The following is a 27811-nucleotide window of genomic DNA, read 5'->3' on the forward strand; positions in this document are numbered from 1 at the left end:
AGAGAGGGTCTCGGAATATTGGGTGGCTAGGAAACTCCATCCGCCAGAGTACAGAGTCCTATAAGAATACAGTTCTAAGCCTCTGTAAGAGTTCTAGAAATCCACCAGCAGCAATATTTGGCTCTACTCTCTCAGTTGCATCTGTCCTTTCTAAATGTGCTGCTTGCAACCTATCCAGGTCTAGCCACACACACTTTAATAATGCTGGTGGAGGGCAGACAGTCTCCCAAGGCAAGTAATAGCTTGATGACCAGTTAGGGTCAAAGTCTGCAATACCACGCACAAAGGATCGAGGCAGAGTAGTCAAGTAACAACCAGTCATCTGGTCTGCATTCCAGCGACCGCCCCGGCAAATCTAGAGGCTGGAGGTTAACTTAAATAGATAGAGATGATAGAGCTTGCTTACCTGATCTTCAGAGACTCCATTCAACTTAGCAAGTCTGGCCCCAGAGATCCGTCCTGCATGTGTTACCTTGGAGCTCTTGATCTCTGCCTCACTATATAGGTGTCAGGTACAGGATGCCGCTGTGCTATCGCTTAGAGGTTCAGTAAGGTGATTATTATCTCGCTTAAGCACCTTAATATTATACCAGTCTTGACTGGTCCGGAAACAAGGGAACGACTTTCCAGAATAGTGCTATCTCTAGAAGAAATAGATTGCTAGAGCACCTATAAGATAGGACTGGTGATCTCGATGCCGCAGAGCCGCCCCATACTCAAGCCGGCCATGTTAGTTTGTTTTACCCTGGTCCATCACAGTAATAAGACACTAGCCTTTGCATTTTGGCCCTTCATTAGGCAGGGGCATTGAGAATAGATCTGGCAGCTCTATAGGCAGCCGATTGCTTAATCTTAGCAGCATAGAGTTGCCAAAAAGAAAGCATAGCTGTGTACGGAACTGTTACTTAATCTGATTCTATCCTAGGCACTAGGCCTAGACCTTTCTTGTAAGATCAGGAATCTGAGAAGCAACATATCCATCTCGTATAGTAGCTAGCCTACGGTCCGTAAACTCATCATGTTGGCGTTGGTGCTGGCCTTGGGCAATCAATGTCTTCAGAGTAGTCATAGCTATCCTCTGTGGTCGCACTACATTATGGAGGCCTAATGAGGTCTGATGTGCCCAGAGCTTATTAATAGCAGAGTAATAGCTTCGTACAGTATTGTATATTAGGACAAGTTCAGAGCAAGCCTTGTCATCATTGCTCTCAACAGGTAGCTCTTCAAATGCCATAGAGGGAACACTGATCTTCTCTCTCTTCCGCTTAGAGGGAGGCCCTTCTGACAGTATTTCTGCTGCTGCTGTTCTCTTGCGCTTCCTCTCTGCCTTGAGCCTCCGTCTGCGGCGTGGAGGGCGGCTGGTAACTTCCTCTTTAATAAAGAGGAGGAGCTTCCCTTCGTCAACATAGTCTCCTGGAAGATATCTACCGCCTTCCTTGAAGCCCATCTTTTTGCACCAGGCCTAGGACCTCAGAGTTAGCACTTGGAGTATATGAAAAGCAAGGAGAAACCTAATAACTACCTTCCACTCCTTCTGCTTTGGCTCATAGTTTTTCGTTGTATTCTTAGGCTGGTGAACTGTATAATACTCAAGGACCTCATTAAGAGCCTTTTGTATAGCGATATCTTCCAGTCGGGGAGGCTCGATCTTGGTGGTCGCGATGTCAGGGACCTGTATCTGTAGAGGAGCCGTCCTTGGAAGGAGGCTCAAGAGCCGGTCCATCGCGTAACCAACCCTGACAATCAGGCCAGCGGCGATGCGCGATAGCGCATCTATTTCCGTGACTCCACACTGCATTTGGTTAGCCAGAATCGATGCAACAGTATACAGGCAGAGTTGGTGGTGGATAAAAATAGGAGCTTGATTCCCATACGTACGCGTAATTACTGAGGGCGGACGCGTTCCGGGGACCTCATACATCACTTTGAAACGGGTAACTGGGCGATAACTGCATACAAAATAATCCCTGCAACTGAGGGCTCTAGCGTAACTCGCACGGTATTTTTGGCTGGATTCGCTGGCATATTTGAGTTACCCGAGGGGCCCGATTATCGGCTAGCGCGTCACGGACCTCACACACCAACCTCGCACGCCACAGATCTCAGGTAGTTAGCTGGACTTCTCAACATCACTCTCTCTCTGGCCCATCATCAGTATATCTCAGATTCATTCATAAAAGTATAATATTTCATATACTTCTTTAGACCTTCTTTCAATGCAGAAGCAATATCAGGATCTAATTCCTTGAAGGACCATTGTGATTCTGAACCTTCACATAGTAGATCATGAAGTTCATAATAGACTGGAATAGCAAGGCTGATTTGTGACTTCCGTTTCGACACAAATAATGTAAGTTCATTGAACTTAGTGAGTGTGCGATGAATCTGAGATGAACGTTCCCAGTCACTGTCTGTAAGAAGGGATATCGGTCTGTAATGATATGAATTGATCGATTTGAACTTTAGCATAGACGCCATCATCAAGCATCCGGTATGTTGAATTCCAACAATTTTCTACATCATATTGAATGTATTTTCCCGAAAGACTCATATATTTGCAGACTTGCTTCCGTTTTTGTCTTCTTCGAGGACTGCAGTTGATCCAAAGAGTGAGAATACAAAGCTTTGCTAATGCTGATTGTACTTGTATATATTCTCCATTTTGAAATCTATCACGGATAGTGGATGCTTCATTTGAAGTGCCAGATTTCAAAGTTTGAAGGATATCCTTAACGATTAGATTCAGGATATGAGCTAGACAGTGAATATAGCTATCAACTCCTTTAAACTGAATTTTCTCTTTATCTAAACATGTCCTACTGAGAAGATGGAACAATTCTGAAGCCATAGTCTCATTATTACTGGCGTTATCACCCGTGATAGTGATCAGCTTTTCTCCAAGGTTCAGTTGAGAAAGTGTAGTCTGGATAGCAATGGCAATATTCTCACTACTATGAATTCCATGAAGCTCAATGAACTCTAAGACTCTTTCTTTATAAAAGAAATCCTCAGTGAGCCAATGACCGATCATAGCAAGAATTGGAAGATTATTTTTGCTTGTCCAAATATCAATAGAAAGTGCAATCAATTTACAGAGCCAACATTGTGAGCTTCCAGATCGGATCAGAACATTGCGCGACATAATTGGAAGATCCATGTCATTAATTATTAAATAGATTAAGTACCTACCTAGTATAAAGTGCATACATGTAGTCTTAAGGGCGTGGAGTGAGCTAAGGGACGACATAAACTAGGGCTATTTGAAAGCCCTAACCCTAATAGCTGGGCCCAGTCTCACTGACAGATGGAGTTACCCCAGTTACCATGTTGATTAAAAGATTCTCTACTGCATGTATGATTGAAGGAAATTGGACTGGATGTAAATAACCGAGATAAATGATCACATATATCCATACACGTATATGATGCTAATGCCATAAACATACAAAACCCAACCCTACAGTAAAATCGCTGCAGACTAAACGCTACAAAAAATCAAAATGAATCATGTCAATTTCCTTATAAAAGTCAGCCGATCATCATCGCTGATGTTGCTCCCCTTCCTCAGGACTCAATAAACCCGCCACACCAAATTGATGTGATTGGTGCTGTTGCTGTGGCGCTGATGATGAGGAGGTCGAATCACCGAAATAATTAATCACGTCTGGTGGTAGGTATTCCAGATATGGATTAAAATCATTAGAGAATATGAATGGAAATTCGGCTTGATTGTGGAAGGCGGCCATGTCGATGTCTTGGCTTTCAATTAGGGTGTCTGATATGTGAGAAGGAGCGTACTGTTGGGTGGCGTAAGGTTCTTGGTGTTGTTGTTGTTGGTGATGATAGGAAGTACCAGTGGTGGAGCTGAACGCGTATGGAGATGGTATGTGTGATGAAGCAAGAGCTGAGCTGTACATGGCATGTGATGGTCCAGTGTTTGAGGCTGAGTACGGATTGGAGGCGATTATATTGTTATTACCAGGTCCAGAGAATTTCGGATTAGGTGTGCTGAGAATATTCGAGTTGGTCGGAGCTGATGGGTAAGTTGCCATTGATTGCGCATAAGTATGGTTGGCCGTATGGATTTCGACTGTCGGGATGCCGTCCTTAACTGATATCTGCCCTTCTGATCCTCCGTTTAATTGCGGCACCGGTAGATGGTACAACAAACTCAAGTTTGGTTGCGCAGAGTTTATTTCTCCAGTGAGTGCCCAACCGATGGCTATCAAATCCAATTGTTAGTATATATATATAGATTTTTTTTCGTTTGATTCGTTTGGTTGTCTTACCTTGACTAGGATCAATCTTTGGGGAGCCGATTTCAGATTGAGCAGCCGCCTGATTGTCCGACTCCGTTCGAGCAGTATCAGCGGGCACCGATTGAAGCGACGGCTGCCAATTCGGCGACACTAATGACGGCGCATAAGCAATATCAGCTGTACTCTCCATCTCCTCCGTGGTATACAACAACGGATCACCGATGCCTTTGGCCTTTTGATCCAGGACCGTAAGAATATACTTCGTCCCCTCCCAGTAGGTCTGCAAAGTCCTCAAAGCACGATAACAACGTTGATAATTTTCCTTCGCAGCGGAAGCAAGTAGACTGTGTTTTGTGTTCGTTTTGCGCTCGCTACTATTAGAGGAGTCCATATTGGGGACGGTGAATGCGCTGGATTGATCTGTCACAAGGACTGAAGGTGAGCCGGACCTTGATGAAGGCGAGGAATAATACGCGCTTTCCATCAAAAAAGCACATGCCGCAATATACATTGGCTGACTGGTGAAAGGATTACCGATGAAGCTCTTCGCGTCAATAAGTTCAGAGAACGATAAGATATCGGCAATCGTCTTGGCCGAAGACATGGATAACTCTCGACTGTTTGGATATAGATGCTGAATCTGCCCACCGAATGAATTCAGTAGAGTCGGCTGATGCAGAAGAACGATCAGAGCATGGAACCAAAAATGCAGCAGAATGAAATTGGTTCCTTCTTGAGCTTTAACGTAGGTTTGGAAATTCATCGTGTTGAAATGTAACTTTGGCGAGAGACGTTGATATATACTCGTGAGATCACTTTCCATGCCGGCTAATCGTTTGAGTGTCTCAGCATCAATGTGATTGTCTTCTTGAATAGCGTTAATCAAGTCCGTGACTCGACCGTACAAATGAATGATTCGAATCAGAGGAGGGAAAGGCGCTGGCCAACCATTTAAAAGGATGGACTCTGATTGAAGCGGGAAATACAATTCAATATCTTCATCTCGCAGAGTCACTGGTCTTCCAGTGCCGGAAGAGATGACACGATCAAGAAAGAACACACTCCAAAATGTGTCGACCTGCTCGCGTTCCATCGCCCGCTGACTATCTTCACCAGATGCTTCACCACCTTCTTTCCGCTTAGTCGGTATAGAGCCTTCAGATTGTTCCACGCCTAGTTTACCAGCTTGACCTGTGATGATAGCCTTCGGCCTGAGACCAGTACGTCCGTAGCGATGCTTGAGTCCTTGAAGCTTCTGCATTCCCAGATCCTGGGCCATTCGGATAGCTATTCCCAAATACATCCACAGGCCACTGTCATGATTAGACCCAAACTCTTCGTATGCCAGCAAGAGACAGGCTTGAACAACAGATAATGTGGGACACGAAAGCGCGTTGACGACAGCAGTCATAGCTCGATGCGCAAAGGGCTGACCGTGATCTGAGCGTTTGACATCCGGCTGAAGATCTTCGCCGTCAATGGGACGAGCTTGGGGCGGACTAAGTAACGGGTGGGGAGAGAATCTGGCCGCCAAGGCACAAACGGCATCTACCAGTATAGAATCAATCTTTTTCCCTTTCAAATCAGCCATGAAGCGGTTCCGCTGTAAGAATGGAAAACTGCAACCAAGATGGACGAAAAATAAATCACATAAATGCGTCACGAGCTTGCTTGTGGGCAGGGAGTCGTCTCGGTCGTAGAAAGGTATGCTATTTGACTCTCCTTCTGCTAGTACGGTGACCAGAGAAGGTCCTGTGGCGCCCATCCGTGGGCTTTTTAACGACCGTATCGAGTCTATACTTCTATCAGACTTGACAATAAATCACGTCGAGTGTTGATCTACCTGATGACTGTGACAAGTTCCCTCTTCTCCCGTCCCGAACACGCACAACCTATTCACGTAAGCACGTCTACCTCCTTCGCATACTGTTAATATCATACCATTTGCTTAAAGCCCGGGACAATGGCCGTGGGCCCAAAGTATCTGAAATAAGGTACATGGGTTCGATGACCTGAGCTCAAAGACGTGCGACCTATAAATCTCCATCAGCATATGAGCCATGACGTTGTTACAGCATTATACACGCACTACTCTCCGGACTAGTCACAGCCGCGAGTCTATCCTGCTCCTTCGTCGCATTGTTCAGGGTATCAGTTGTCAGAGGTAGGGGCGCTTCTAACTTGATCGTCTTTGGTTGCGGTGACTTAGATGTATTAGGGGCAGGCGCAGCTAGGGACACCAGTGGAGTGGTCGGAGAATGGGAAAGGGACCGGTCTTCGTCTCCTTCATCGGCGTACATAGATTGAGAGTATCCATTTCTTGTCGTTCCTGGGAGCGTCGTCTTTTCCGGTTTATCAGGGTCATTGTATCCTAGACATTTGTGTCCGCAATCCCTGCATGTCTTACAGACTACCACAAATCAGAAAAAAATTACTCTAAAGCCAAGAAGTGCATTCACGTACCAGGTTGTTCGCCAGAGCATCGAATTTTCCGCTTGCGACAGGTGCGACACCTAATCACTTGTGATAAGCATAAATCCCATTCAAACATGAATCTAAATATAAACATACGCAGCAGTCACTCGTCTTCGTTTGGTTTGCGGCTGTCCGTCCGACGATACGAAACGAATTTGACGTGGAGGTGGAGGCGCATTGCTGTCGATGGTAGGGATAGCTTTGGAGCTATCACTGCTTGCGCTGATTTTTTTCTTAGGAGAAGGATTGCTCATGACGAGCAGCGTGCGAGGCGCCGAACAGGGTGAAAAAGAACGAGGCTTGGACAAAATTACAACATTTGATGTTGTTATTTCCTTCAAAGCCCTCTCCGGATTGCTTCCGCTGTCGCTATTGGAATTATCCAGTGATGTTTATCACGATAGACAAGGACAATGATCAGAAAGAGTGCAATAAAACAGGCGTGCTATGTTTGTTTCGCGACTGATGCGAAAGGAGAAAATCGCTTCAAGAATAACAGATCAATCTCCATTCGCGAATGTCCGTTTTAAAATTCATGACCTGTCGCCCTTTCCCTGGCATCCGGTCGTACACTATTGTCGTGTTCCTAAAAGTTTCCCTTGGTGGAGTACAAGAGCGCGAAGACAGATTCGGTAGTAAGTATACAGGGTGTAAGGCAGAGAGATGAGAATCGATAAACTTGGTGGATTGACTGATTTGTTGATGGTGGAGGAAGGGTCTAGCCCACGCGGAGAGTCGACGTGGGTGCCCGCAATTTTTCTGCGTGGTCACTTGACCCGGCGCATTGTGGCTTACCCTAATCAATTGTTCGGCGATGGGAACGAAGTGCTTATTGCGCAATTGCTCCTAGCATGACTCGCATAGGAGGTTTAGTTCTCTTCTGTGTAATATTATAGGCAGTTTGATTGGATGATGTGTGACTCGGACAGTGTTTATTAGCAGAGTGGGTTAGGGTTTCCGGGGGCTATCGAAATTCTCGTGGTGCTTGCCCCAACCCCAAATAGGGTTAGGATAATGCAACACTTCAAGTAGCTCTCACCCTTACCCTATCAGGGCTTTTTATACACATGGAGTATGAGGACCTGTGATATTGGTGTTGAAAACGACCGCCGCTACGGAGGCCTCTTACGGTAACATCTGAACATGATTAGCCTGTTTTTAGACTTCAACCATAATTTATATTGGTTCCAGAGAGTCTATATCTAGATTTTGTTCGAACAGCTGGTTCATATGTTGTGTACCTGTCAGGTGAACGTCCTCATTAGGGAGAGCTACTACTCTCGATGCACCGCTTTTATGCATCGTATTTCTATGTTCAGCCAATTTTGTATCACTACCTGTGTATACAAATATTCAGCTGCAAGGCTGATGCTCAAATGCGAAATCCTAAGCAGCATATCCTACTAAGCGCTATCTCCGGCGCCTTCGATAACATTAATATCCAGTTTCTTCCAAGGCATTGATGCGGCCACAAACATAGAAACACCAATAAGAGCACATATGAGAAGGTATGCATCTTTAATGCCCTGGGAATAGGCAGTTAGAATGCCCGGGAGCTGTTCCGGATCAAACACGGTGCGTAAATCCCCGGCACCAGTAGCTATGACTTGTCTAGGGTTCACGTTAGGAGCCAATTCCGGCAGAACAATCAACATTCTGTTGATAAATACTGCTTGCGAGGCCGATACCCAAATGGCACCACCCAGCGTCTGAAACTCGAGTAACATGGACGTGACAGCTGGTAGGTCTGACTCCTGGACGCTGGCCTGACCAGTGGTTAGGGGAACTTGAAATCCGAGGCCAAGGCCAACGCCGGCCACAATCTGAACTCCAATCCATACTCCAATCGTGGTGTCAAGACCAAATAAGGAGCATAAGCCGCAGCCGAGAGCTCCGATTGCTGACCCAACGGTCATAACTGCAGTGATCATCCCGGTATTGGTGACGATGATACCCGCGACAAGGACCGAAATCATGGCTGGGACAATAAATGCTAGGTTATGTGCACCTGCCAGTACGGCACTATCACCGAGGATAGCCTGAAAGTAGAGAGGGAGGTAGTAGACCATCGAGAAAAGCGCACCACCCTGAAAGGATATGTAGACCATTGACATGCCGACAAAAGGCTTCTTGAAGAGTCGGGGGATTACTGTCGCGCTCTCGCCTTGCCAAAATTCAACTATTCCAAAGAGAATGAACACCACAACGGAAGTAACGAGGAGGCCGATAACGGTACCAGAGTTCCAGGGTTTTGACGTGCCGCCGTATTGTACGGCGAGAAGGTAAGTGACGATACCCCCTAGAAGCAGCGACAAGCCCAGTGGATCCATCTGGAGCAGTTTAGTTTTAAAAGAGGATTCTGTAGAGCGGGCAGCCGTCGGAGTACGAAAGAAAAATATGATAGCGAGGACCGGGGGAATTCCAATAGGAAGATTAATGTAAAAGCACCTCAAGCGTTATGTTAGCTGAGGAAACAGTATGTAGGAAAGGAGCGAAGTGTCTGTTCAATTGGGGTGAGTTTCTTACCACCGCCAGGTAACATTAGTAGAAAAAGCACCACCAATGAGAGGTCCTAAGACACTTCCGATACCGAAGATGGCACCAAGCATTGAAACAAAATTTGCTCTCTTCTTGGGCTCCGAAATGAAAGCGACAATCGTATACGACCCTGAGCCAACGCCCGCAGCTCCGACGCCTGCGATTGCCCGACCCACGATGAATGCTACAGACGAAGGAGCAGCGGCACAAATCGTGCTCCCAACCTCAAAGATGAAGATCGCGGTCAGGAAGCTGATTTTAAGAGGAAAGTTCTGATAAATCTTTCCCCATGTTGACTGGAAGCCACCAGACGTCAAAAAGAAGGAGGAAGCATACCATGCCTGGTCCTTGATGCCGTTGAATTCGTTGGTGATCGCAGGGACAGAGGTGGCGACGATGGTCTACGGCGGCGGTAATAAGCTCACCATACCCGGAAACAAGCTCTTTGAAAAAGGCAAAAAGGTGATTTCATAAATAGAAGGAAGACGAAAGATAGAAGAACAAGAGCGCTTACCATATCCATAGCAATCAAGAAGATGCTGAGCATCATGGCAACCATAGTAATCCATAATCTAAATCCGGATGGGTATTCGACTTCTTCTGCTGGAAGAATCGTATATTCCCTTACAGATGATACCTTCCTACCGCCATTATCATTGTGTTCTTGCGGTCCAGCAAACGTGAGGTTGGAGGGAGGCTGTGGAGACGAGGACGTTGAGTCGCTGGAGGAGTGTTTGTTATCTTCCTTTAGCTCCATGTCTATTAGACTAATTCGGATCAATTGATGATACCAATAGTCAATGAACTATGAAAAAGGCGCTTAGGTAGTTAATATGAATCATAATCCAAGTAGAAAATTTTGCTAAAAACAGTTTCTGAAAGGAAAATAAAACTGGCCCCAAGTATGATATTCCACCGCTTCGTAGACCAGAAAAAGTGGGGGACTGTCATGAATCATTGTCATAGCAAGTAGAAATAATGCATGAATACAATCTGTTCATGAATTATTCAGAAAAGCTCGAGGTACTGTACTAACCGGATGAATTTAATGGCCGATACATAGCAGACTACGTACGTATCGCTTGTCTGATGCATATGGGGCTAATATAAGACTAGCTGCTTGTGAACTAGTATAAGAATCAAGAAGCCATGATCGCCTTTCGGCTAGGTCTTCGCCCCAGCATCAGGAGCCAGATGGGGAAACGGGCCGGTTGCTGACAGACCAGCGCATTTTACGGTATAATGAATGCGTACCTAGATAGCGGCGTACTTTTGCATTTTGCATGCACATAGGCAATGCTTCGGCGTGATGGTAACAACAAAACTATACGGAATCGGAAAAGATGAGTAGTCCATTTTCTTGTTCGCTCCTGCAATTGAGATTATACCGGAAATCCAGACCATTCTGCCGGACTAGTTCCCTGCTCACAATTTGCGAAGAGAAGACTACCTATTCAGTGCTTAGGTGGCTCGTACGCTTCGTCTGGTTGGCCTGGCTCAAGTTGTTTCCGGACTTCGTTGCTTCCCTTTATTCAACATTCCTCTCTCGGTCTCAAAAACACCCCATTCAGTCTAAAGATTATGGAGTAAGAGGGGGAAGAAAAATCATATTTCATTTGCCATCTATGAAACCTTGAATTGTTAACATACAGCATATGTGCAGGTAAGTTCTAGTGCACGTGCAAGAGCAACTTCCTTAGTACAAAAACACCTGGACACTAACCTTGGTACTACACACAGTTTAGATATAAGGCTGACTACCAAATAGAAAATTTCAAGGCCTACCTTAAATGTCCAACCAGCTAGAGAAATTAGCCTCGTTTGAGGCTTCAAATCTCGGATTCATTTGGCGGCAATTTACAAGACCCAAACCGCTACCAGCCGGCATTCGACTCAATGGCAACGTCGCTATTGTCACAGGGAGCAATACCGGACTTGGTCTATCGGTATCAAGGCAATTACTGGACCTAGGATTGTCTCATCTAGTCATGGCTGTGCGCTCGGTCTCTAAAGGAGAAGCAGCAGCTGTTGAGCTGCGTGAAAAATTTCCTAAAGCCATAATCACAGTCTGGTTTCTCGACATGGGATCATATGACTCGATTCGCGCGTTTGCTGCACAGTGCGGAACCTTGCAGCGCATCGACATAGCCATCCTCAACGCTGGACTCATGCAGAGTGAATATGTGATAAATCCCTCCACTCAGCATGAGGTTACGTTGCAGGTCAACTACCTATCCACGGCTCTCCTGGCTATCATGCTGCTCCCAAAGCTCAAAGCAAGCAGAAATCATGGTGGCTCACGACCTCCAGTTCTCAGCATTGTCGGGTCAGACATGATGTATAGCGCTAAATTCAAGACTCCAGGGTCCATTCTGGCTCAATTTCAGGACCACAAAACTTTTGACGGAACTTCTTGGTACGCCAAATCGAAGATATTGCAGATGTTCTTTGTGTCAAAACTTGTGGATTTTGTTAGCTCCGATAACGTCCTGGTCAATGTGTCGAACCCAGGAATGACTGCCGGAACCTCATTTTTTCAAGGCCATCCTGCCATCGTGCAAAAGATTATCAGTGTGGCTCAATGGATTTTTGCTCGGTCCGCGGATGTTGGTGCTACCGCGTACTTAGACGCAGTTCTAGTTCGAGGCAACATTAGTCATGGATCCTTTGCGAGTGACTGGACCATCAAGCCGTAAGTAAGGGAAGTTACATCATTCGATGTACATGCACTGAACGTTTGAGCAGGTACCCAAAATTATTCTATACCAAGTGCGGCGATGAATTCAAGGAAAATCTTTGGCAAGAAACGATGGACGAATTTAAATTTCTCGATGCGTGGAAGATTGTGAATGATCTGAAGGAGAAAAATGCGGGCATTTGAACGATGCTACGCTCACGCCGAGATTTTCTAATAATTGCCATACCAGAAATATATCAGGTTGAATTTTGTAACTCCATATTCATAGAAACCGTATTCCTGAAGTCATTCCGCGAGGAGGCAATAATAAACTAACCTGACATGTGCAGTATTCCATTCTGAACTTATCATCCCGGATATGGCACCAAATGAAGTTCTAATGAAAATATACGTCTACATTTGACTTCATCCATGGTCAACCTCAGCTTGAACTGTTGCAACCCTTCCTAAACTGAAGTCATGAATTGTATAGGGGAAAAAAAAAAGAAGAAAAGGAAAACACCAAACTCTCAATTCTAGGATAGTCTTCAGTGACTCTTTACAAATATTGTTCATCAAACGTGTTGTCTCACATCCTGTAGGTACTAACTTTGGAGTTAGGGCTATACCGACAGAGAAACATCGAAGGGAAACTGTGGATAACCGTAGACCAAAGCCCTACCAATGTTAGATTCGGATGATAAAGCACGTTTTTTCATGATGGAATAATTATTCTCTCGTTCCCTTAAAGTTGCAACCAAAATGGAATACACAGTTGACTTGGGAGTCGACTAAAATATGCACTGTCTATGGATAACAACCTATCGGTCAACCATTCGATATGGTAACCATAATGCCGGTCGCGAAAATCTTCTGTTCTGCACATTTTTCGGTTCCCAATATCCTGAATCACATTTGATTGTTTTCGAATCGACGTAGACAGGTTCATGGTACATGACAGTCACAGCATAACTACCTTTTAGGGTAAGGTACAGTAACCTACGGACCGACGCAATGAGTTGTTGCAGAGACGGCCCGAATTCTTTTTGTCTACCCCGGACATTATGACGAATACTGTCATTCTTTGAGCTCCGTGCTTATACAGCTAATTTATTTCTAAGTACACCTGGGCAAGAAGTGTCTAATGCAATTGAGAGCTTCTTGTTTTAAAAGCATTCGGATTGACCGAAGCAAAATCAAAAAATCACACACATCGCAGTATCACTCACGAGAAACAGCAAAGACTTATTCTCTTAGAAACCTGAATACCAGCATCGTAACTATGGCTACTCCACGACAGCAACCGACAGAGGCCGAGTTGCTCGCAACTAGTGCTGGCTATGTCAAGACTTTCCCAGCACCGGGACTTCGTCGAAATGTCCGCATTATAACTGGGCATAATGCTGAGGGAAAGGGCATCTTCGTATCGACTGATGATGGCGATCATCATCGTGTTATTGGCAACGACCAAGCCCTTGCTAATATCATTTACTCGACCAAAGAAACTCCTGTCGAATTGAATGGTGATGCTGATCTTAAATATGCCACGGAGAACGAGGTATGATATCAAGAATCTTCAAGAAGGATGCATCTTAACTGAAGTCCCTTATGCAGCCAGGATTGCACATACACAATGGTTCCGTCGTGCGTATGATGGATTTTGCTCCCAACGTTCTATCGCCCATGCATCGTGCTGTCTCTCTCGACTACGGTATCGTGATCGAAGGTGAATTCAAGCTCATCCTCGACTCCGGAGAGGAGAAGATCATGCGCCAGGGCGATGTGTGCGTGAATCGTGCTACTGCCCATCAATGGCACAACGTTTCGGGCAACGGTACCCTGCCCGGCCGCATGATGTGGGTTCTCCTTGATTGCAAGCCCATTGTTATCAACGGTCAGGAACTCAAGCAGGAACTCAACGAGCTTGCTCCATACTATGTCAATAAGTAGACATGTGGAAAAGCAGACATATCTTCAGCGGAATATAAACAGATAGTGTTAGTGATGAAAGTGCAAAGTCAATGCTCTCAGAGTATTGGGACTATCTTGGACATCGAATTGTCAATAAATGATAGAATGAATGAACCATTAAGCTTTAAACGCAATGAGACAAACTGCTCCTGGTCTGTTACAACCTTGGACATGTTACTTTTTCTTGCACAGCACTGCCCGTATCTTCCGCAATTACCTAGGTATGTATCTAATTCATGTATATATCAGCTAAGTTTTAATTGTGAAGTGCAGAGGCTATTTTCCATTGACTTAATAGCTGTTTACTTTTTGCATGCAAGACTTAATCTCAAATTCGGTCTCGGTGGTGCAGTGCTTTCTCAATGTACGAAAGTTGACTAGAAACTTCCGATGGACGCATTGCCTTTGCTTTTCGGCTCGTCAGATATGTCATGAATGCTTTTCAAGCAAGCCTTCATGGGTACGCAAGTGAGCTCTCCTTGGTTCGTGTTCTAAGTTAACACTGCATGGATCAAAACTCAGGGAAGCTAAGAGTTTATATAGATACATGGATATTTAGTACGAATGTACATGAACGGGACTTCAGGGCCACGGGCGAGGTTTCGGATTTCAAGGCCCTCGGCGAGGTTTTAGACTTTCCTAGAATGCTTGTCTTCTGGTAGATTGTTCATCTACTCCGCTCGTTTTTGCGTGGCAAGATGGGCCTCCCTGATTTTCTCCAAGTGAAATTCCCTGTAAAAGAAGAAATCCTAAATGATTCAAGTTAGTATTAATTCTCTCATCCCTCGAGTCAGGCAGCTTTAGGATGCCCAATACATACGAATATTGTCCGCGGAAAAAACATGTCTAAGAACCGAATGATTGTGGTGGCACTGCCAGTCCAGAACCATGCGGCTGGCTTCGTCTTCAGGCTCTGAGATACAACGTTGGATGCATACTCGAATCGATTAGTTGCAGCTGCGAATTATTCGTTTGTCTCAGCTCTTCACGCAGATCCCAATGTATAGGAGTGTGTGGCCCATTCTTACTTTTAACCGTTCTCTGCACATGACTTTGAAACTCTCCGGCGAGAGGCGAGTAATATGATCCTTTTCGCTCTTAGCAGCGTTCTCCAAATTGTAGTGCAGTTTGACCGACCTTTTGGGAGCTTTCGATGGGAGTCATTTTTCAGAATGTTGGTTCCAACTTCGCCGGAGATCACCTTTTTGAAAGTACTAGATAAGTACATATAAAATAAAAAACACGAGCAGTAGAATATGGGTAACGTACGCAGATAACCCTCACGCTGAAACACAAATATTTAAGCGTTAACATATCCGCAGTTACGAGAGCATGACTTGATAGGTTTTCGTACCTGAAAGGGGACATTTCAAGCCGGAGACTGTTAGACCAGTGATGAAGCGCAGCTTTGGACGCGTTGTACGATGCTTTGTATAGTAGTTTAGTAGGACGATTGACGCTTGATGAGATCTTAGAAAACAGATAATCTTGTACTATACCTCCATAGACGTAAGGCACGACGCCGCCAATCGATCCAATATTGACAATGGCACCAGAAGCTCTGATCAACATGTCGTGCAAGTAATGAACCATCTGCATTGGCCCAAATAGGTTCACTTCAAACATACGCCTTACCGGGTTAATGTCGGTATCGACAGCAGGCATAGTATAACCTGAAATGAGGAGAACACAGACACATATTAGTCTTGGTAGTTGTCAGGACTCGCTATTATTCCGAGTGAGTCTTACATATCCCTCTGCATTCGGATTAGCACTTGCAAGAAATCCTGATCTCAACGTGGTTCAGACTCACGCGCAGTTGACCAAAATGTCCAAGTAGCCATTAGTCAAGGGCAAGATCTTCTCCTTTAGACTCCGAATAGAACTCTCAACGGTCACGTCAAGCGGGAACCATGTGATTCCAGCCTCGTTGAGGTGTTCGCTATTCTCGTTAGGAAGCACCGTAGCAATAGCATAGACTCCGCGTCGAATATATTCCTTCACGAGTGCTTCACCGATTCCGCCCTTTCCGCAACTTTGCGCTGTGCCTCAGTTTGGTCTATTTGGTAACATATTTTATCAAACAAATAGCTTACCCAGTAACAAGGGCAAATTTCTTTGCTCGGGACATGTCTTATGGCGTAAATTCGTTAATCGAGAGAGGATACTATGTTAGAATTTTATGCAGAGATACAACTTGATGTCAGGGGGAATGTAGCTCAAGTGAAACTGTGCATCCCGATTTATGGAGTCACCATGGAATTCGCACCTTTTCATCCTTCGAATACCGTGCCAACTTCTACTACTTCACGCTAACAATCGGGCCTCACAGCAAGAAAAGAGAAACTAACAAAGAAGTCCAACATCCGATAGGTACCTATACGGACCCCTGAGAGGCCGGCGCTAAACCCATTCGTATTCCGGTCCGATATTACTTACGGAACGGAGGAATGAATGAATCGAAGTCGGCGACCTCACCCATTTACACTGCAGCGGATTAGAGAAATTTTGGGATGGTGACTATTGCATGACATTGGACTTCGGCCACTTTGAAACATCCGGGAGACATCGGATGTGAGATATCCATGTAACAAAACTGATATCAAATGTCTGTTGATTCGATATCACGAATGCACAGTTTTTGCATGCCCAAAACATAGGTGTCGATTTTTCTTTTCTCAAACGATATATCAAATACCTCACGAATGGCTACCATGCTAATTTCAAGGCCTTGGATGGTTGCTCTGAGCTTCATCGTAATCGCGGTGTTGCTCTGGCGGCTTAGCAGGATTGGCCGACGACCTAGTAGCTATCCTCCAGGGCCGCCAACTTTACCTTTGATTGGGAATTTGCACCAAATACCCAGTGTCAATCCCCACTTACAATTTCAAAAATGGGCAGAGACTTATGGTCCAGTATATACGCTGATGCTTGGGACAAAGGTGGCTGTTGTTCTCTCATCCGATTCAGCTGTCAAAGACCTATTGGATAAGCGAAGCGCGATCTATTCGGGGAGACCAGAAATGTACATGGCCCAAAACATAATGAGCGGTGGCCTTCGATCACTATTCATGGTATCATGCACGAACGAGCGTTTCATTTCTGAGTGTGAATGCTGATGAAACCCAGGGTAACACTCCTCGCTGGCGTGCCGTTCGGAAACTCGCCCATGGCGTTCTGAACATTTCTGTATCTCGAAGCTATGTCCCATATCAAGACCTCGAGTCCAAGGCTTTGTTAACGGGTTTACTTGAAAATCCTAACGATTTCTTTAACCATATTCGTCGATACACGACTTCCTTGACGACCCAAATGACTTTCGGTTATCGAACTCCAACAAGTGATGACCCAAATCTGCTGGAAATGTTCGAAGTGAGGAAGCCATATCCCTAGATTATGAGGGAAAAAATGGGGCAATGACTGATAAATTGCTGTAGAATTTCGAAATGTTTTCCAAGATTAATGGAGACAAGGTGAGTCGTCCAACAGAAATACCCCTATTTACTACTCTTTCCTGAATACTTTCATTGCGCAGACCGCCGTCCTGCTTGATTTTTACCCTATTTTGAGGCGATTACCGGAGATATTTTTTCCTGTAATTAAACGGGGGAGAGCATATCATGAACGGGAAAAACGTCTGTTTATGAAACACCTCATGAATGCTCGGCGTCAGCTTCGTAGCGGGACTGCTAAGGTGAGTAAGTGCCCCAGCCAACAAGATGTACTTCCAACTAACATAAATAATAGCCTTGCTGTTGCATAGACCTACTTCAGGCACAAAAGGAGGAAGGGTTCTCAGATGAAGTTGCTTGCTATCTCAGTGGATCGCTGCTCCAGGCTGGCTCAGAGACCACCGCGGCCATCCTTATTGGCTTCTTTCAGGCCATGCTAGTTTTCCCCGAAGTAGCCAAGGCAGCCCAAACTGAAGTTGACCGTGTCTGCGGTGATCGTATTCCAGATTTGAATGATTTCCCAGATATGCCTTATATTCGCGCTTGTATGAAAGAAAGCCTTCGTTGGATGCCGGCCACTGCTTTGGGTGTGCCACATGCAGTGGCAGAAGACGATACGTACTTGGGGTATCATATTCCAAAGGGCGCAGGCGTATTACTCAACGTTTGGTATGGTTGCAATGCAAATTTTCTCCTTCTTGATCTACAGTTCATTCCTAATGACCACAATGTGACAGGGGTATTCAGAACGATCCTCATCGACACCCAGATCCTCGAAAGTATGATCCCGGACGTTGGGCCCAGGATAATCAAAACTCTGCTCAAGCAGCCGTCAACCCAGATGCGACCAAGCGTGATCACTTTGTATTTGGCGCTGGAAGACGGCTTTGTCAAGGTATCCATATAGCAGATAGATCCCTCTTCTTGGCCATGGCACGCACGCTATGGGCATTTGATCTCATGCGGGCCATTGATCCTAAGAGCGGGAAAGAAATCATCCCTAACGTGGACAATATTCAAGAGGGTATGTTCATTTGCCCGGCCCCTTTTGCAGCCAATATCAAGCCCAGAAATCAGGAGCGAGCAATGGCAGTTAAAAACGCGTGGGAAAGCATGAAAGGTTTACTTGACGACGAAATGCAATGGAAGAAAGTGCCTGAAGGTCTCAAGTGGAGAGACTACGAGCCCGAGGATTAGCGAAAACTTTATCGTATGGTAGCAGCTAGAGTTACACGCCGCAACAAATTCTTTTATTTACTTGATTCAAGAATAATTAAGATCTGGGGATGAATCAATTGTTGCTTTCACAATGACTAGCACCGTAGGTTTTGCATATCCCAAGACATCATATCCATCTCCAAACCGCATAGAAAAGGATAGGATATTAGAGACTGTTCATCTCTGCCTATATATGAAAAGCATTCTTCGCTCTTGAGCTTGATATGCCATGAATGATACTCCCTGTTTGCCCAGCGAGAAAATGAGAGTTACAAGTAAAGTCCTATACATCATATTTCATCATGTTTTCCACAACTATATGCTATTTTGGATGGTAGTAAAAGAGAGTATTGTAATTCGCAGTTCAGAACTAAAGAAAGTCGGATACAATTGGGTTTGTATTTGAATTTCAGGCAAAAACCTCAAACTCGCAAGGCGGAAGCCAGCTTCTTTCAATAGAGAGTTGATCAAACTTTTGGATCATGATTCTGATTGAATTTGTAATGTATGCAAAATGAATAAAAGATAAACATAATACAGAATGAAGAACCCAGTGGGCATTTACCGAGTTTTTCTGTGGGTGTGGCGTAGATCATGTAAGACCTGATGCGTGTCCAGGTAGGAACGCTTACGGATTAAGGATAGGATCAAATACCAATCTAAGTATTGTAATCAGCTGAGTCTATATACTTAAACAGAAAAGAAAAATCAAATGCCAATCTAGATAGGAAAGGGTAAAAATTTCAATAACTATGACAAGAAATCCTTTCAGACCATCCGGTTATTCCAAAGAACCCACCTCTAAGTTCAGAAGGAACACTCAAAAGCCGAAGTCCAACCAAGATATTCAAAGAATTCACCTCTTAGCTTAATGGGCATATCGCATTTGGGCTTCAACTTTGCTCAGCCGGCTGATCATATCAGTTTCTCAGAAATAGATACTAGTCCGTCTAATTTGCCAAGCTTGCAACCAACTTCTCATCGACAAACTCTGCAAGATTGTAAAGACATTTCTGTGAGCTAATAATGTCGAGGAAAGGAATATCAACCTTGAACGTATTGAAAAACCAAGTTCGAAATTCAGCAGCGAGCATACTGTCAACACCGAAAGATGGGAGTGGTGCACGTTCATCAACAGCATCAAGCTGCATCAAGATTAGGTTGCTAAATCGTTTTTTGGTCAGGCGCAAAATAGCATCCAACATTGTGGGCAAGCTGGCTTCGGATGTGAAAATTTGCGCAGCGCTCGCAGGTAATGCTGTATACCACTCAGCAGCAGCCTCGATAGAACCACTATTGCCACCTTGTTCTTCTGCCTTTTCATCTTTTTCGGCTAGCAGAGATGCGGCTAAGATGGATGTACGAGACTCGTCCATCACGCCATTGTTCACCTCGAAGCCCTGAGCCATCAACTTGCGAACACCATAAGACTCGAGACCTGTAAGAATATGGGCAAGTTCGCTGCCCATACGTTTTCCACTGGCAAACTCGGCGTCACCGCCGGGACCAGAAATACCATAATCAAGCACCTGAAGGAATTCTTCTTCATTGAGTGGTTGAATACCCTTACGGAGTAGCATTGCCTCAATCTCAGGATTCTCATGGAGATAGCCGACTTCAGAAATCATGCCCAGACCGACTGAAACAGCAGGTTTGCCTCGAGAGCGGCGCCACCGGGCAAACCCATCCAGGAAACCGTTGGCAGAGCAATAGTTGCTCTCTGTGGCAGTGCCACAGCTTCCAGAGATGGAAGATGTCAAGAGGAAAAAGTCGAGGGCTTGGTCATGACCTTCTAAGGCGTTGTGTAAATTCCACGACCCTTTCCACTTGGGTTGAATTCCCGTGTGCCAGGCTTTATTAGACATAACCGTAAATAGGGCTTCACTAAGACCCATAGCAGCCTGTACGACACCTCCGATCGGGCCTTCTTTGACACAAGCGGCAACCGCTTCTTTGACTTGATCCTCATTGGAAACGTCACCACGAACGACTGTTACATGTGCACCTGCATCTCGGAGACGATTGACAAGCTCCGCAGCACTTGGCTTGTCGATTCCAGAACGTCCAAGGAAGCAAAACTTTCGGGCACCGCGAGTCATCATCCAACGACTGAGACTACGACCAAGGCCACCAAGGCAACCGACAAGCAGATAAGTCTTCTCGGGAGAGAAGACGGACTGATAGGTCGGCGGAGCAACGGGGACTTTACTGTCGGGATTTGCCATCGAAATAACTACTTTGCCAACACGGTCCTTGTTATTGAAGTAACGGTAAGCCTGCCCAATCTCCGAGACATCGAAAGTTGCAACGGGTGAGGCCTTGATCTTGCCAGCACGATACATCTCAATCACTTCAGTCGTGTAACTATGAAAGAAAGTCAATAAGTATGACGAGTAATGTAATAAAAAAGAGAAAATGACAAGACTCACTCATATACGACCCGCTGGTAGTAAGGGTCATCTGCATAGAAGAATTCAGACAAGTCAAACGCACTGAAGGTAGAGCCCTGTAGGAACTTGTGCATGTCAAGGCTTCCTGCATCAATAAGCTCACGCTTTCCAATTTCAACAAATCGACCAAACGGAGCGATACAGGCCCAAGAAGCATGCATTAAGTCTCCAACGAGAGAATTGATAATGACATTGATGCCTTTACCACCCGTAGCTTTCATGATGCCATCCACGAAGGAATCATCACGGGAGTTGAAGATGTTTTCAGCAGGAATTCCCATTTCCCACGTAAGATAATCACGTTTTGATTGCGATCCGACGGTGGTATAGACGGTAGCGCCCATAAGCTTAGCAAGGTTGATGGCCGCGAGACCAAATGCACCGGCTCCCGAGTGAATAAGTACAGACTCACCGGGACGAAGATGTGCACGGTCTCTGAGGCAAACGAGTGCAGTGACGTTAACAACCAGTAAGGTAGGCAAAACATTGATGTCCTCATCGGGGAGTAGCTTGTGTACGGTTTCGACTCTGACACGCTCTGTAGTCTTAAAGTGGTTTGGAACGAAAACAACAACACGGTCCCCCTTCTTTAAGTGAGAGACGTCTGGCCCAGTAGCCTTGATGACACCACCAAAGTCCAGGGCGAGGGTACAGTCCCTAGTGTCAGCGCGGCCGTTGATTGCATAGACATCTTTAGCATTGAGGCCAACGGACCGAAGATCGACGTCCACAAAGCCAGCCGGAGGTGAGCTTTGTCGCTCGGAAATTTGCTGGAAGTGGATAGTATCTGTCATTCCAACCTGTCCGACAGACAACTTTGCGAGGCCAAGGTCTTTGAAAGGGATTGACTTCATGTCCTCGGTGCCCATACGTTGCCGGAATAAGGAATTTAGCTCCACATCAGGGATGAAGCGACTCGTGTACAGCATACCGCCTTTCTGAATGAATTCACTGTCATCAGTCGCATACCGGAAGGTCAAGGCGGCCGATACATTATCACAGATCGCAGTCACTAGTTCTGGATTGGTGATATCGGCTCCAATATCCAGGATAATGTACCGCAGAGCGGGCTGCTCAAGCATGAGAGCTCGTGAGAGGCCACTAGCCAGGGTGAGGTCTGGGTTAGGGGCAGAAAGCATGTTAGCTCCAGTGAGCCACAATAGCTTTGTCACATTGTCAGTAATCTTGCGGAAGCGGTCCATGTCATCACTGCTAACAGTGGCTAGGAACTCGTGCTCCAGTTCAAGCAGAGACACGACTACAACTTGCTCGTTGAACTCAACCTCTCCAATATCGCCGAGGGAAATGCTTTTCAGCTGACTGGCACCCATACTGTACAAATTCGCTGCTATGGAGTCTTCTAGAGAGTCAATGACGGATGAAGAATTATTTGGCTTGACAAAAACCACAGATTTACCCTCCACTCCTGTTTCTTTAGGACCGCGAATGCCCAGGAGAGAATCATTGGGGAGTTCCACGGTGGTAAAGCCAGCTTCCTTCATTTGAAGAATAGCTTTTTCGCTTTTCCGTGTAACGATGACAGCGTTGTCGGAGACTAGCATACTGAGTTCGTCCGGTCCGTTAACCCAGAGTTTTCTGGACGTAGAGTGGTGCGGAACAAGAAGGATATCAAACCCTTCCGAGCATTTGGAATCCTCGATAGTGATTTTCCCATTTTCGCTCACTGTACCATCAGTCCATGACTTGCAACGAGGGAAGGCCGTGTCTTTCCCAAGAATGGACAGGGTATCCTTAGCCGACCACTGACGCTCTTGGCCAAGCTCTAAGACATTCATGCGAGGAAATTTATGACCTAGAAGGTCTAAAATTGCTGCAAAAACGACTAGTGTTCCATTATCCTTCATGTCTTCTGACTGGTTGGACGCAAAATTGGTAATGTACTCGTTCAGAGCAGCCTCGGAACCTGGTCGGAGGCGCAGAACATCGGGCTTCCATTTGATACGAAGACAGGGTTGACGCTGGAGATAGATGCTAGTTTCTGGTGCCACTGGGGGTTTTCCGCTGTAAGCATTCATACGCATATGTGGCATGTCGATGACAGGGGTGCCATCGGGCGAACGAAGTGTGAAAGAAACCGCACGGCTAGAAAAGCCTGTTCGTTCCATGCGGCAGTGTATCTTTACCTCTTTGCTACCAAAGGCTGCAGCACCGCCCTTGGGAAGCTGAATATGGCAGTTGGTCAGAAATGTTGGGACGAAAGCTCGCAACGTACTGACATTACCAGCTGTCCCGCCGAATATGGCAGCTTGGAAGCAGGCGTCAATGGTTATGGGGTGTATAGCATAAAAGATGTCAGTAGAGGCTGCCGATGGAGGATCCAAAACAGTAAGACCGATAGAATCCGTAGAGGTCCGATTGCCATCTGTATATAGCCCGGTCAAAGATTGAAAGTGCGGCCCGAAGCTGAGACCCTCTTCTTTGGCCTTGGTGTACCAGCGTCCCATTGGCCACTTTTCATATCCTTTTGGGGTTATTTCAACGGTGCCATCATTTGGTCCCATGACTGACTTAACGACACGGATGCTTCCCATACAATGTAGGGTGACAACTCCAGAAACCCAGGAAGAAATTGAGAAGTCATACCACTTCTCTGATTTGTTGGCGGTGGAGATCTTTCGAGCATTCATGACCGTATGCAGCTCCGTCTTTTCAGCATTGGGATCCTTCTCGTCGGGCACAACAAAGGCGGCACTAATGTTGACATTTTGGAATTCAAAACAGTACGCTTCACCCTTCACAAGCTCGTATTTGAAGTCTAGAGCCTGTGAGAGTGCCTCGATAGCAATAGCCATGTACGCAGCTCCGGGAAGGACGACCTGCGACTCCCCCAGCACGTGGTCACGAACCCATGCTAGCTCTGACATCTTCGGAATGTTGCGCCAGCAGAACTCAATTTCGTTACCAGCCATGACCCTTGAGCCTAGGAGCTCGTGACGAGGATACTTTCGAAGACGATACTCAATGCTACCGCGCGGTTCATGCCACAGGAGTCCCTTTGAATAATCCCAGGGATAGGTCGGGAGGCTGGGGTTAAATAGGCTTCCAACTGATCTCGGCAGATTGTTTACTATCTCGAAATTCAACTTATGGCCATAGCTATACAGAGTTCCTGCAAGCTTCTTCAGGCATACATATGAGTTTTCTTTTCTAACTAGCGTCGGGGAGTATGGCACGGCTTCCTTGTCGCGTTTTGCGGCGGTTCGAATCTGCTGAATAGGACCCTTGAGAGCAGAGTGGGGACCAAGCTCCACCAAATGATACTTGTTGGCAGTGATCATTTTGAACAAGCTACTGCTGAATTGAACAGGCTGTTCAAGGTTCTGGCGGAAGTAAGATGCCATTCTGGTTCCAGGTTCGACAACTTCATGCACTTCAGAAAAGCCACCAACGGTAGAGAACATTTTGGCATATGATGCAGTTGCACTGGGCATTTCAGAGAAGTGAGGAGCAACCAGTGACTCATACAAGTCGCCAATCTCGGCCATCATATGGGAGTGGTAAGCGCGATTACCAGTTTCAAGCTTGCGTGCAAACTTGCTCTGACTCTGTAGCTCAACCAGAAGAACATCTATATCATGAGATGCACCACTCAAAGTAATACTTTCAGGGGAGTTAACACAAGCGACCCGCACTTCCTTCAATCCGAGTTCTTGAATCATAGTATTGGCAGCATCGGGTGTGATGCCAGCAGCCATCATCGTGCCGCGAGATTGCAACTGGCCCACAGCAAAGCCTCTAAAGTAGGCAGCCAGCATTGCTTGAGAAGAACTAAGAAGGCCTGCACTGTAGGAGGCGGCAATCTCGCCTGAGGAGTGACCAATTACGGCAGATGGGCATACCCCCCAGCTGCGTAAAAGATCAACCAGCGCAATTTGGACAGCAGTACATATGGGCTGACTGCGGGTAACATCGTTAATCTTGCTAGCAGCAGGGTCGTCAAGAAGAGTCTGCTCTAAAGTCCAATCTGGTTTTTGCCCAGCAGGTAAAGAAGCTAACACAATGTCGAGCTCTCGAATGGTCTTTCTAAAACCTGCGTCTTTTTCAAGAAGTCCCTTGCCCATATTAGCATACTGTGCGCCCTGACCTGTAAATACAAAGGCCAAGGGGAGCGGATTGCTACCAGGTGTAGCCTTGTCACCAACCTCAGCCATCTCGACCAAGGCTGGGGCAGGTCCGGCAGATGCAAGAACGTAGTCACGAAGTCGCAACCGTGCTTGTTTTTTGTTCAAAGCTGCAGCTATCGCAGCGAGCGTCTTTGCATCCTGAGTGCCCCGGACAAGTTCGCGAACTTGTTCCCGGCGAGATTCCAGTGATTTGACCGATGAGGCAGAAAATGGAAGGATTAGCAACTCATCCTTTACCTCTTCGTTGGTCACAATCGCGGCAAGAGTTGGAGAAGCTAACGCATCGTTCAAGTAGCTTTGGATAGACTCTAGAATTACATGACCATTTGCACCACCATAACCAAATGAGTTAACGCTGGCACGTTGCAGGGATCTTGGCCAGGGCTCATTGTCGCACACAACTTTCATGTTTCGCTCTTTGAGCTTCACTATGGGAATCTATCAGAGACAGGCTCTTTCAAAGAATTGAGAGAGGCGCTTCTTACATTTAGGGTTGAACTCCTTGACACCATAGGTAGGTGGAATTATACCGTTTTCGAAAGCAAGAGCAACTTTGATCACGGAGGTCAAACCGCTAGCAGCCTCACCGTGGCCCATATTGGTCTTGACAGAACCAATCCTCAACGGCTCACCGGCACGATTTGCGAAGCAGGCGGCAACACCGTCAACCTCGATAGGGTCACCAACCGGGGTACCGGTGCCATGACATTCGACGTAGTCGGTGTCAGCGAACGAGAGATTCGCGTTTTGATATGCCTTCCTAATCACAGCCTCCTGCATCTTAGCATCTGGTAGGGTGATACCAGAAGTTCTACCATTTCTGCCCACAGTGTTAATAGCTAGATTTTGAACTCATTGAGAGTTTTTAAAAGGCAAGTGTTACTCACGAGTTGATAGCAGTCCCCCGAATGACAGCATGAATTTTATGCTCATTCTTAAGAGCCGAGGACAGTCTCTTGATATAAATGGCGTTGAGCGCCTCCGCACGAGCATACCCGTCCGCAGAGATATCGAATGTATGGCAAGCCGATGTGGGCGAAAGAAATCCGCCCTTGGCGGTTCCAAAGTGCTGCTCAGGAGAAGTGATGAGATTGGCACCTGCAACGATAGCCGCGTCGCAGTCACCATTCTTTATCGCAGTCACAGCTTGGTGGAGAGCGTAGATCGTAGACGAGCAGGCAGTGTCAAGAGTAAAGCTAGGTGGATGAAATTAGCCTATGCATCATGACATACCAGTGCATACACGGCTTCGAAAAGGAAGGGTTAGGGTCAGGGTTTTACTCACCTTGGGCCGTGCAAGTCGAATACGTGGCTAATGCGGTTGGACATGATAGATGTTCCGCTACCAGTAGCAGCTAGACGGTGAACATAGTCACTGTCCTTAGACTGCATTATGTTGTAGTCCACGGTAAAGTTCCCAACGTAAACGGCCGTGTTAGAGCCGGCAACATCTTCCATAGTCTCTCCTGCATCTTCCAAGCACTCATAGACTATTTCGAGTAGTTTTCGCTGCTGAGGGTCCATGTAAGATGCCTCCAGGTTGTTGATACCGAAGAACGAGGGGTCAAACTCGCGAACATCCTCATGTAAGAAATATCCACCATCCACATTCATCATACCTGCTCTTGTGTTGTCCTTTCCATAGAAGCCTTCAATATTGTAGCGCTGCAGGGGAACCTTGCATTGGGCAGACTTCTTGTTGTACAAGTAGTCCCATAGCCCCGATGGTGACGTAACTCCTCCAGGGAGATGACATGCTAAAAGTTAGGAGAATACAATGTCAGTTCCATATTCGTTATAATGCTCGTAGCCAGTCATAAGGTCTGTAATACTAACCCATGCCAACGATACAGGTCGTGTTATCCAGGTTGACATCACTAGACGGACCAGAAGGGCCTGAGGAATCTGGTAAATCGCCTTGAAGATAAGAGACATCGGTAAGGATGTCGTCTCCCTTTGTTGTCTTGGGAAGCAGGTACGGGAAGAGAGTAACGGCTCCGAAGTTTGCCATCTTGAGGTGTTAGAGAAGCAGCCTATAACAGAGGATAGAAATGGTATTGATGAGCTTAGCAGTGGCCTTCCAATACATGAACGATGAATTGAAGTCTAATCAAGTGAGACGAGGTGCCAAAAATCATCATAGACCACTGAGAGACGATGTCTTCTTATACGTTATGGCGGATTTTTGCCATGTAATTTGTCTCTAAAGAACATCCGCATAAGGATTTGTCTCTAGAATCCAGTTTCAACCTGAAGCAGTTCGCTTGAGGAATCTCTATCAACCTCCGTGATATTACGCCGGAGCGCACCGGTGCACAACAAGACCTTCAGTTCCAGATATGTTGGCCGAAAAACTCTTTCGGTGGTACACAAATCCCCCACGCCGTGAGATATTAACGCTAATGAGAATGATAAATACATAATTCTCAAGGTGTATAGTACAGAACCCTAGACCTTGAACCTGTACCGATTGGGCTGAGGTCCGAAGATAGCATCCGGAGTAATTGGAAAGGACCGAGAATTATGATACCGGGTAAGAGTCCAATCGGTACTATGCCGTGTTAGGCTTGTAGACGTGGATGTCGACTCGGAGCTGGGGCTGCTTTTTCCCTCATAGTTTATGCCT

At 46.0% G+C, this 27811-nt stretch overlaps 9 protein-coding genes across 9 annotated transcripts, besides 1 other annotated feature; 3 read left to right on the plus strand and 6 right to left on the minus strand.

The window, feature by feature from the left end:
• Positions 1–934: 934 nt before the first annotated feature.
• Positions 935–1798, minus strand: TSTA_084890 (uncharacterized protein; the record flags this gene model as incomplete). The annotated part of the gene is made up of 2 exons (XM_002478176.1): positions 935–1462; positions 1523–1798. The coding sequence occupies 2 exons, from the start codon at positions 1796–1798 to the stop codon at positions 935–937; spliced, it is 804 nt and encodes a 267-aa protein (XP_002478221.1).
• Positions 1799–2151: 353 nt separating this feature from the next.
• TSTA_084900 (uncharacterized protein) lies at positions 2152–3209 on the minus strand (the record flags this gene model as incomplete). The annotated part of the gene is made up of 3 exons (XM_002478177.1): positions 2152–2411; positions 2821–3056; positions 3190–3209. The coding sequence occupies 3 exons, from the start codon at positions 3207–3209 to the stop codon at positions 2152–2154; spliced, it is 516 nt and encodes a 171-aa protein (XP_002478222.1).
• Positions 2444–3097: a mobile genetic element.
• A 330-nt stretch (positions 3210–3539) lies between the features above and the next one.
• On the minus strand, positions 3540–6988 carry TSTA_084910 (C6 transcription factor, putative; the record flags this gene model as incomplete). The annotated part of the gene is made up of 7 exons (XM_002478178.1): positions 3540–4222; positions 4290–6053; positions 6103–6151; positions 6201–6292; positions 6349–6669; positions 6723–6772; positions 6831–6988. 7 exons carry the CDS (start codon positions 6986–6988, stop codon positions 3540–3542), a joined length of 3117 nt encoding a protein of 1038 aa, XP_002478223.1.
• Positions 6989–8137: 1149 nt separating this feature from the next.
• On the minus strand, positions 8138–10029 carry TSTA_084920 (efflux pump antibiotic resistance protein, putative; the record flags this gene model as incomplete). Its single annotated transcript, XM_002478179.1, has 3 exons — positions 8138–9182; positions 9261–9673; positions 9787–10029. The coding sequence occupies 3 exons, from the start codon at positions 10027–10029 to the stop codon at positions 8138–8140; spliced, it is 1701 nt and encodes a 566-aa protein (XP_002478224.1).
• A 1033-nt stretch (positions 10030–11062) lies between these two features.
• On the plus strand, positions 11063–12153 carry TSTA_084930 (short-chain dehydrogenase/reductase family protein, putative; the record flags this gene model as incomplete). Its single annotated transcript, XM_002478180.1, has 2 exons — positions 11063–11964; positions 12018–12153. The coding sequence occupies 2 exons, from the start codon at positions 11063–11065 to the stop codon at positions 12151–12153; spliced, it is 1038 nt and encodes a 345-aa protein (XP_002478225.1).
• Positions 12154–13231: 1078 nt separating this feature from the next.
• Positions 13232–13899, plus strand: TSTA_084940 (uncharacterized protein; the record flags this gene model as incomplete). The annotated part of the gene is made up of 2 exons (XM_002478181.1): positions 13232–13507; positions 13564–13899. 2 exons carry the CDS (start codon positions 13232–13234, stop codon positions 13897–13899), a joined length of 612 nt encoding a protein of 203 aa, XP_002478226.1.
• Positions 13900–14950: 1051 nt separating this feature from the next.
• Positions 14951–16051, minus strand: TSTA_084950 (short-chain dehydrogenase, putative; the record flags this gene model as incomplete). The annotated part of the gene is made up of 6 exons (XM_002478182.1): positions 14951–15134; positions 15275–15347; positions 15420–15593; positions 15670–15677; positions 15734–15955; positions 16017–16051. The coding sequence occupies 6 exons, from the start codon at positions 16049–16051 to the stop codon at positions 14951–14953; spliced, it is 696 nt and encodes a 231-aa protein (XP_002478227.1).
• A 583-nt stretch (positions 16052–16634) lies between these two features.
• Positions 16635–18569, plus strand: TSTA_084960 (cytochrome P450, putative; the record flags this gene model as incomplete). Its single annotated transcript, XM_002478183.1, has 5 exons — positions 16635–16994; positions 17050–17285; positions 17410–17614; positions 17668–18041; positions 18110–18569. The coding sequence occupies 5 exons, from the start codon at positions 16635–16637 to the stop codon at positions 18567–18569; spliced, it is 1635 nt and encodes a 544-aa protein (XP_002478228.1).
• A 971-nt stretch (positions 18570–19540) lies between these two features.
• On the minus strand, positions 19541–27196 carry TSTA_084970 (polyketide synthase, putative; the record flags this gene model as incomplete). The annotated part of the gene is made up of 6 exons (XM_002478184.1): positions 19541–20954; positions 21020–25613; positions 25671–26005; positions 26073–26381; positions 26471–26942; positions 27022–27196. The coding sequence occupies 6 exons, from the start codon at positions 27194–27196 to the stop codon at positions 19541–19543; spliced, it is 7299 nt and encodes a 2432-aa protein (XP_002478229.1).
• Between the last annotated feature and the right edge of the window lie 615 nt (positions 27197–27811).

This window comes from Talaromyces stipitatus, genomic scaffold, assembly GCF_000003125.1.
Source record: "Talaromyces stipitatus ATCC 10500 scf_1105507295527 genomic scaffold, whole genome shotgun sequence".
Classification (NCBI taxonomy): Eukaryota; Fungi; Ascomycota; class Eurotiomycetes; order Eurotiales; family Trichocomaceae; genus Talaromyces; species Talaromyces stipitatus.